At 40.9% G+C, this 10,843-nt stretch overlaps 1 protein-coding gene across 1 annotated transcript in view; it reads left to right on the plus strand.

Moving 5' to 3' along the window:
- LOC309704579 (protein shisa-8) overlaps positions 1 to 9,311 on the plus strand; it is a 137,786-nt gene extending 128,475 nt beyond the window's left edge. The window contains exon 5 of the mRNA XM_082529817.1: positions 3,415 to 9,311. Within this exon, the coding sequence (XP_082385943.1) occupies positions 3,415 to 3,911 (497 nt within the window). The 3' untranslated portion in view covers positions 3,912 to 9,311. The remainder of the gene's footprint in view (positions 1 to 3,414) is intronic.
- The last annotated feature ends 1,532 nt before the right edge of the window (positions 9,312 to 10,843 follow it).

The raw sequence follows: 10,843 nt of genomic DNA on the forward strand, positions 1-10,843 counted from the left end.
TGCATGAAGAGGATGATGTGGACAAAATACTCATTTGCCTAATAATTCTGCACTCCCTGTAGTGGGTATAGGACAGGGGTGTCAAACTCAAATACGCAGTGGGCCAAAATTCAAAACTGGAACAAAGTCGCGGGCTAACATTAATATTTATTGAAAAAAAAATCTTCCTCCAGATATAAGAATGAATCTTTTCTTATGGACTCAAATAAGTTTTGCTGGAAAACTGAATATGGAACAAGCAAAGCTTAATACTAAACAATATATATACTAGCTGTATAATAGGTAATAGGTAGTAGGCCAGCTCTAATAGTAATTTGGTATGGCTTCGCGGGCCAAATGTAATTAGGCTGCGGGCCAAATTTGGCCCGCGGACCAGAGTTTGACACCTATGGTATAGGAGATGTTCAGCGAGACTGGACCGCACCAGAGAAAAAGGGCCCTCTCGTGGCTGCTTGCAGCTTTAATTAAATATGAAATTGAATACAGACAAACCAAACAGGTCCAACAAATTATTGAGCTAAGTGTGTGAATCCACACATACAGTTCACACTTGTGCATATTTGCAGACAGAGACACAGAAATGCAGACTAATCCTCATTTGTATCGTGCCAAAGTTAAATAAAAGCAGAACTCTTCTGCTAATCATTTGTTATAAATAGCCCCCAGTGCCTGTACTTTACTCATTTCTTGTTCCTGAAGTATTTTCTGTTCCTCTACAGAATTAACAGACTGAAAATGGCTGTAGTGCTGTTGGAATACTTGATGGTGCACTGAGAAATGCTAGAACCTGCTTAAATCCTTGAGCCAGCATGGAGAATTTTTCTGAGGGAGTAGATAATTTCCTGTAACTCTGTCTTCGTCGCCAACAGCTGCTGTTGAAGTACCCTAGAGTTACACAATGGACGCACAAAAGGGTTCAATAAGCAATTACAGCACTGTGATAGTGCTGGACAGCTTCCTGACATGTGTGAATGTGAGACTCGCCCTCTAGGTGTTTTTCTGGAAAGGCAAACATAAGGAAATGGTTTTAGTCATCTTGGCTAGAATATATTATTGAAATTGACAGATTTAGCTATGGAGCAGAAAAGTGGCCCTTGGCTAAACTTTTCATACAGTAAATAAATCAATAAATTTGGGGTCTGCAGCCACAAACGCCCACACACAGCCATCCACTGTCAAATTCAACAGTATAACGAGAAAAACAGATGCACAAGACTAACTTGATACAACAGGGGCTGAAAGCATGATGTTACGTCACGAGGAAATGAAATGTACATTTAAGAGAGGCTGATTTAGAGCAATGAAGTCAGAAAAGGTGAAGGGGCAAGAAAAAATAATAAAAATCATACAGCAGAATATTTTTCAAATATTTTTTTCTCTCCAGGAAAAGGGACCGATAAAATAGGGCCAAGCAAACAAGGTTGTAAGTGTCTTTAGGGCAGAGCATGTATGAGGGAAGTGGTGGCGGTGGTGGTGGTGTTGGGGGCGGTGGTGATGACCAAACAGCAGAGTCGAGTTCCACTCAGAGAGCTCACACTAATCTGACTCGACATGCTGAACCGGGTCTATTTTTATTCCTTACAAATCACTCCTTTTGCTCGGGACTCGCTCATGCCACTTTTTCCCCATAGTTTGTTGCTTGTATTTTTATTTGTCTCTTCTGCCTTACATCTATGGTCAGCGGGCACACAGATCAAAGAGCAAAGAGCAAATAGCAATCATACAAATGCTCACAAATTCTTTCTTTTTATTGGCTACCTGTTAATTTATCTGGAATTTGGTGACTGATAATAAAAAGATATTCTCTGACATTACAAACCATATAGCTTCTTTAAAAAAATTGCAAAAAATGAATAAATATTTGAATGCTCAAAGTATAAAAATATATGAGGTGGGTGGTGGTCTGGTGGTGGGGGTCCACATTCATATATCAAACCAAAAACAGTCTATATTTGACATTTGTTCATTGTTAGGACCACCTTTGAATCATCTATATCCACACATGAATAATCACTATATTTACTGGAAAATTATATGTTGTTACATGGGCACAGTTACATAGTGAGTGAGTCTAAAGAGAAACTTGATGACAATCAGGGTTAATTTGATCATTTCCATATGTCCATGTCTACTTTTGCACATAGTGAAGTGACTGTAATAAAGCGCCTTGTAAACAGTATAGATCAGTAATGAATGTATCAGTCTTTGATTTACTTTTGTTGCCGTTACTGATCAATTGGACAGCCTGATACAAATGTTTAGGATAGTACAGCACTATCCGGTCTTTAAGTCTAACGTCATTAGCCATGTCTGGGCCCAAACTCCGCTGCAGGTCTCAAAGTCAAACAATCACTGCGACATCACTAAGAGTTGAAGAACTGTCTAAATTCTTTCATCTGTAATAAAATGTGGCTTGTCTACCAGGTGTAACAATTAAGTTTAACATCCAAGCATCATTGAAAGCAGAATTTATTAAATTTAACAGAGATAGAAGTTAGCAGGAAATTAGCTCGCTAGTTTCCACCTAAACATGATATACCATGTTCTGACTCAGGGATTTCAGAAAAATAATTAAACATACAGCTCTGCTATCAAACTTCTGACACAAATGAAGATAGAAAACTACGGGTCGCGGGGGCAGCAGCCTAAGCAACAATTAAGTTTAATATCCAGGCATCCATGAAAACAGAATTTACTAAATTTAAGTTAGCTCGCTCGTTTCCACCTAAACATGACATACCATGTTCTGACTGAGAGATTTCTTAAAATTTTAAAACATACAGCTCTGCTATCACTTCCAACATAAATGAAGACAGAAAACTAAACAGCAGTGTCGTTTTGTAGGATTACTGAAATTTGGCTAGCTGGTATGTAATGACGTGCTATGTGATCGCTAGCAACACAGCTATGTTAGCATAACATAAACACAGTGAAGCTGGAGGACGAACGCTAACTTTTTCCACTGGATAAAAGTTGGGGGTTCCCGATGGTTAGGGACAAATGCAATTGCATGGCAGGGTGCTGTAAACGGACTGAACTTCAGTCAGGAGAACAACTGAGATAATCCATCCACAATACGAGGTTAGCCATTAATATACTGCTGGCATGGGCTGGGCTGTAGTTACATCATAAGGTTTTAAAAACTGAGCTTTAAAATGAATAGCGGTAATAGAAACCAAAAGAGGTCGACAGTGATGACTGTTTTAGGGGCTTGTTGAGATTAAATAGAACAAGATACAAACCATGAAAACATGTTCAAAACACAACAGCCTTATTAAACGCAGAGTTGGTTGGGCCCAGAAGCAAGATCATGTCATCACTTAAAGACCGGATAGAACTGAATATGGTAATATTGTAATTATATAATATCAAAATATAACCACCTCTTTGTCTTGTTCTGTCCTTTTCATCTAGACACAACTCCAAGAGACTACTACAAGAGCTACCCAATGGTAGACTACACCCACCGCCAGTCTCCTCCCACCTTCCAGCCTATCAACTTCCACCCCAAGGACAAGCCCTTCCTCCCACCACCAGATGTCCATGCACCTTTAGCCATTACCATCAACGCCTCCCAGATCCCCAAACCTAAGATCTCCAAGACCAACACTCACCCACTCACCTCCAGCTCAGCCTTCAAAGCATGGGACCCAAGTAAGAGCCACATTCAGCACCCGGCAGCCTCCCACATGGGCCTTGGCGGGCAACAGCATCACCCTATCCAACAGCAGCAGCACCAGACACTGCACCAACAGAACAGCAGGCGCCAGGCCTACTCCAACAAGAGGCAGTTCAGCATTGAAACGCTGCCCGAGCTCTTCTCGCAGCCGCTGGGCTACGGCCATTCGCCGCATATGCACCCCAAGCACAAGGGACTGGCCACTAACAGCAAAACAGAGGTCACTGTGTGAACATGGGGCAGGATTGATGAACAGACAGAAGACAAAAATGGAGCAGTTGAGGGGAAATGTTCTAATATCTTTTATATCCTCAGTTATAATGGTGTGCTGGAGCAAGCAAATATCGTATCTGGAATTTTTTTAACTCTGCATTTTCCTTGTCATTGTTACCAAGAATAACAATAATGTGAGTGATATTTGTGTACTTTTATGACAACTAAAGCAAAACAGATAAGTTGCAGATAAGCTGTGAAGGTGGTGGATTAGTGGATTATTTGCTTTGACTCTTTGAACCCAGCAGCGTCTCTAAATAATTGAGTGGCAGTTGGCACAGCTCTCTCCTCCGTCTCCTCTCAAGCCCCTTGTACCTCGGTGACATTTTGCTCAGGTGCCGAGTGCCCTTCCACTATGTACAAATGTTCAAATTCAACTCATACACGCTTTACCCCTCAAACTGGCCCAGACTCTAACACTGACAGGAGAGGAGGGTAGAGGAGTGTGTCCCCCAAGACTCTAGCTTCCCATCAGTAGACACAATGCCATTGTGTTGTCACCACTCATTGCCCTCCAGCCCTCCAAAGAATGAGATATCAGCCTCGCAATTCATACTAGAGTGGAGGGCAGGATAGTGTGGGAGGGATTCATCTCATTCCAGGCGCAAGTGAGATGAGAAAGATAAGAATAAATGAGGAATGCATACACATGTACATACTACACACTTGTCAAAAATTATACAAGGTTCCCAGCAGTGTCAAGGGACCACAGAAAACCCCACCTCCATCCGAAAAACTGGGCAAATGAACAGGCTGGCCCTTTAGTTATTTGTGGCAGCATGTTGAACAGCAAATTTCAGTCACAGTCTCTTGTGACGTGGTGGATATTTTTACCTCTACATGAAGCCGAGGATGTGTTACAATACCTAGAAAAGGGGCAAAGGGATCATCCCGAAATGTCATTGCAAAGTCAGTGAATTCTTTCCATTTCACAAATGCATCACAGAAAAGTCAGTTAATCCTGCACATTAGTACAGACATGGATTTTCTCTGACCCCAGAATTTCGCTTTGTTATTTTTGGTGCCATACATTTGCAAAGATACATTTTCATAATTAGACACTAATGATTAACATAATTCTGGATGTAGGAAGAGAGTGATGTGATGCATTCAGAAACCTTTTTCCCTGCTGTTTGATGCATGGAGATATTTCTGCAAAACTAACATAATCTGAAAGGCTGAAACCAACTGTACATAGTACACTGCAGTTTACTTCACTTCCTCTTAACAAAGTGCTCAAACACTATAAGTTAATAACTGCTTCCACGTGCATACACAGCAGCATAAATCAGTGGATTTCTGGGAGATAACGCTTCAAACTGTTGAATACTGACATAAAAAATTAACCAGGTATAAATCGAGAGATTTATACCAAGGGCCAAAAGTAGAAATTAATACCCATTGTTAATACCCATTGATAATCATAATAATACCCATAATCATTAATACCCATTGATAATCATACGTGGTAACGTAACAACCCGTAACAACCCGTCGATGCTCATTCTACATTTTAATAAATAAATTATATCTTTTTATCTTAGAAAAAATCCCTTTTTGTTTCAATTTGGTTTGCTGTCTCTCTATGTTTGGTGAACACAGGAGTTCTGCACCAGCTAATTGTTAATTTATCTTATTTATAGGTTGTGTCTTCTTAGCTAGCTTGCTAGCCATGAATAATAGCATTTAAAAAAAATACATTAAACAAAACAAATGTTAGTTATCAGCTTTATCATGAGTGTAGTTAGCCATCAACTCTTTTTTCACTTTTAGTTAATCTTAGAAAAACCTTTTTGAAGATTTTCACCAAATTCTTGCAACAATGTCAGCTAGCATAAATTTGGCATGACCCTTACAGGCACAATAGCTAAACACAAGGAAATAATGGAAATTTGCCCATGTTAAAAGTTCCAACCATAAAAGGCACCTTTTGTACCTTTACCTAATTGCTATTCCAGAGGAGTAACTAGAAATACTGTTTTTTTAAAGTAGAATTTCTAGAGTAGTTTGCCAAATAGCAGTTTTTTGATAGCTTAAGTATAAAAAAACGCAATAATGCTTTCATCCTTCAAAATCCCTTACCATCCCACCACTTATTTCCAATTCCTCCTCCTCAATATAGACCAATCCAACAGCCAGTCTGACTCACTGATTGAATTCACCTTCATTTGTTATCACTGGGACACCAGCTATTCCGCAGTGCATATGCCTGGCTCATGCTACAGCGCATCCGGCAGGTGGTGGAACCTCATCAAACAGCACCGCTTAACAGAGTCGCACATTATTTGGCACTTTTTCTCTCTTTCCCTCCCTTTCTGTCTCTCCATCTATCTCTCTTCTTTCACTCTGTATCTCACTTGCTTTCTCTTACTTGTAGTGTCCTAGCAGACTTTCTTCTACTGCCCGACCTCCCTTTGTGCATCCATATCCAGGAAGGGTTGAGCAGTGGGTACGAAGCACTCTCCCTGATGTTTGGTACCCACTGCTCCAAGCTGTTGTAAACGTGATAGCCTCACTGGGTCTTCATAGTGTGTTTGAGCATGTACAAGGAGAAAACTATAATTAATGACAGAGCCAGTCAAAGCATGGCAGGCTCCAGATTCATCCTCACTACACCACACCGCACAAGCGCTCACACAAAAACGATTACATTCATACGCACATGCACAAGCTAGCATCCACAAACACAAGCTGTGGCATCAATGACCAAATGCTTTGCAATATATTATTCATATCTGGAGATTTGCTGATGCCAAGCTTAAAGAAGTAAAGTGGATTTTATGTAAGACAGATTTAAATTTTTAAGAAGATTTTGTTTGTATGTTTTACTTGCCAGCAGAAATGTCAGTCAGCCAAATTCCCCAATTTGCATCTCAATTTTATTGGAGCTGTGAATGTGCACAAGCGAATAAAATGAGCAGCAGGGTAAAACTTTAACGAGCAAGAATCAAGTAGCAGTATAATGCTCGCTTGTAATGCTGCAATGGCTTCTCCACTTTACCTCTCCAAGATGTGAAAAACCTGTTAGGCAAGCTGTTGGACTGGTGGTAGGGGATGGCATGCTTTTATAATAGGGGATCAGTAGAGAATGGGGATCATGAATACAAAAGCATCAATGGGATATGCATGCTGTGAATATGCATCAAACACATCTGTGCTTATGCTTTCGCCAGCACTGCACAGTATTCAGTGCACCACAGTGCCGCAGCTTCTCTTGCGTGGCTTCACCATCTCTTTGACTTTTATTTTCTCGAGGTGCCACATTTTTTAGTGGGTCACTTCATATGAAAAGCTTTCTGGCCTCTAAAATCCCTACCAAACCGTTCTGTGGGCTCTCTCCCTAATCAGTCGGAATGCATAAGAGGTTGAGAATAAATAAGGAATGACAGCGAGTAAACAAGCAATATGCATCAGTGAAGCAATAAGCGCTAAACCTCCCTCGCCCTATCTCTCTCTTTCTGTTTGCCTATTTGGAAGCCTCCTCAGAGTTTAAGGCTGGGTGCTAATAAGGGCACGGGTGTCCTTATTAGCCACGTCAGAGCTGAGTGAAAGAATGAGCTGTGCAGAGGGCTTGAGACAAAAAAATGAAGGCGATGAGATGAGAAAAGAGAAACGTGGCTGTACGAACACAGCCGATATCGCGATGGTTGTTTTTCATTCTGACTTGTCTGGGTGGTCTAAAAACATTCATTCTGGGTCTTATCTCTGTGCATTCAAGCAACCAGCTATCAAAAACGCTTTGTGACTGTAGCTGGGAGTCGAATATGGTGTTTACTCTGATTTGCACAACAACAAAATCAGGAACTGGACCCTGTACTCACTGCCTGGCCTCAGAGGGCGTGAAGCTTGTGCTACCCAACAACTCGGAGGTTGAACAGAATGCCAACACAGGCTCCAGGATTTGCAATTAAGGAGCAGAGTTAGTCCTTCAGGACAAGCAAAGCCTGAGGACAGGCTACCAGCAAAGTGAAAGAGACTGGCAACTTGAAAGCTTTGCTCGGATTTTGTTAACTGTCATGTCTCGCGGAGATGGCTGACAGCGAGCGCTGTGAACGCCTGCTTCTTGAATTGTTCATTTTGTGAGATCCGTATCACAGCTGCAATCTTGCTGATGTACTGGAAAACAATGGCACCTTTCAGTGTTAATTTCCCAATGGACAGCGAATGGACAGTGAAGGATGTGTTTTTACATCAACGATGGATGAACCTTAATGACTCCCTTCAAGCAAATGACATACATGTACCAACATCCACACACACCTGAAACAAGACACAAGAGCCACAGACGTATAACGCTACTTATATCCTAAACACAAAGTCTCCAACTTTGTGATATGAAGCAGGACCAAAAGCCTTGAATCAGGAGAAACTGAGTACACCTAACTGATGCTTAAACATCCAAAACGGTGAGAATGCTGGGACTGCTTTGGATCATCAGCTTAGAGTGAATTTACTCAATCTCTCCTGATTACGACAGACTGTGGCATTGCTCGCTCGAGTCAGAGCTAACTGACTGTTGTTTGTAAAACTTCCTCTCTATAAAAGAATCATCAAGTATTCTACGGCAGGTTATCTGAATGCAACCTGGTAGACATACTTGGGCTCCATGATCCCGAGCAATATATAGATTATGTTGTATGGTTTGATTGTTTCTTTGTTTTCTGTCCGTTTTTGTACGGTGTTTTTCAATGATTGACCAACGGAAAAATTTTGAAGAGCTTCCAGATTTCATGGCCGCACCCCTTGCCCCCGCCCCTCGCAATCACCTAGCACATGCCATACAATGTAACGTCAAGCAGATGAATTACATTATATGCCATGTGTTTGAAGCTTGTACGGTATACATGCACTCATATATTTAATGTTAAATGATATTGCATTGTATCCAAGTGCTTTGCCAACACATTCGCTGAAAGTGAAAGGAAGACTCAGCGGTTTCTTGTACAGCTTTTGCATCTGCAAAAAAAAAAAAAAAGACAAAGACAAAAAAAAAAGTAATGCGTCGTCTCATAATAATTTGTAATAGGCAGCAATAGGCTGCCTTGGATTGCTATGTAATACTTGTGTTTATATGTATCCTATACCATTTGTCTGCTGTGAAATTCGTTGACTACTCAGCTTACATAAGGGCTTTTTATAGATATATAAAAGCAGACTGGGCAATCTGACGTCACTCTGTAACTCAAGACAAATTTCTCCAGATTTTTTGTTTTTATGTTTGTTTTTTTAGGGATGAAGGGATATGAACAGAATTTTCACGCATACAAAATGCTATATAATAAAGTTTTGACTGCCAAACTACAATGTCTATAGGCACTCATACTGCATTGGCCCATGTGTCTTGTTTGAATAAATCTTTCAAGAAATATAGCATTTGTTAATCGTACCTGTGTCTGCTGGCTGTTTCTTTCTAAGAGTCATGTTGCTTTAGGAAACTGTTTATCTCACACCTTTTAGCACCATTATTTGCCTAAATGATATAACAGGCATGGTAAACAGACAGTTAATTCTAAAGTTTTACCTAATGGGATGTAATAAAAATCATCTGGTCCTTAAAAAAGTACAACCTCTAATGAATTATGGACTTTCTAATACTTGAAAATGCCCATTTAACCTTTCCCAGATTGATGGGTAGTAGACTGCTTCCTTAGGATCATTGCTAATTTCTTCCCTCCTTGGCATAAAGCTCAATGCTCCCGCAAACTGCCAAAACTTCTGCTTTTATAGACGTGCTCACACTTGCTGATGATCAATTAATCAAGTGCACTTCACTAGCAGCATCTGGCTGCTATTTAGCCTCTAAATTCCTATGGAAGTAGTGAGGATATTCTTGGTTCTTTACACACTGATTCTACATCTTGATGACACAGTGTAATATGTTTTGTATTTACCTAATTTAGATGATTTCTTTTCTGTCCTTATACATAAAACTGAAAGAGCATGTAGTTTTCTTTTTTTAACTTTGACATATGGAGTATATACTACAGTATAAAAAACTCAGCAGCAATTTAGCTTAACTTTGCATGAAGACAGGAAAAAGTCTGCCTTTGCACAAAAGTTAGAAAATCCAATATCTACCACTGACCCTTACGGTGTGTTCACACCGAACGCGATAGACGCGAACAGAGCGTCAGGTTTACATGTAAAGTCAATGGGAAAGCGCAATGACCCGCGATTGCGGCTCCCGCAAAAATTCGGAAGCAGATTTGCGTCGCCAAAACGCCAAAACGCCTGAAACGCACGTCAGTCTAGTGCGTTTGGAGCGTTTGACTCGCGAAAAAAACCACGCGCGTGAGTTTTTGTGTTGCATTTTGTGCATACGCGCGTTACGCGTCTACCGCTCGAGTTGGAAAAATCTGAACTCCAGCGTCAAACCGCGCTGCGACAGCCAATCAGGAGCGTGGCTGTGACTTAAGTCAAAGGGGCAGATCCAGCCAAAGCCCTTCATTCTTCAATGGAAGGAAGGCTAATCAACGCCGTAGCAAACGTAGCTGTACGACACCAGCTGCTTTCTGTACCGAGACAGGAATATAAAGGACCGAGCTTGGAGGAAGATATGTAAAGAGATCGGGCAACCTGGTAAGTTCATTCATTTCTCTTTTGAAAGTTTTCGCTGACCCGGGGAAGCCGCACAAAAGCTAGCAAGCCACCGCTATTTTCCCACTGACGTACAAATACCGTTCTGCTTTTATGTATGTTGTCATATAGGAATATATTTTGTTTATCAATAAACAGCACACAGTGGTCCCGCTCATCCGTCACTGCTTCGCTTTTTCGCTGATTTTCTTTTTCTTTTCTTGCACCGTACAGCATTGCATTCTGCAGCCTGATTGACAAATCTCCTTCGTGTCGTGTCTCCTGCGCTTGCCAAATTCATCATGTTTGGTTTTG

The sequence above is a fragment of the Aulonocara stuartgranti genome (genome assembly GCF_965226115.1).
Source record: "Aulonocara stuartgranti genome assembly, chromosome: 4".
Lineage (NCBI taxonomy): Eukaryota > Metazoa > Chordata > Actinopteri > Cichliformes > Cichlidae > Aulonocara > Aulonocara stuartgranti.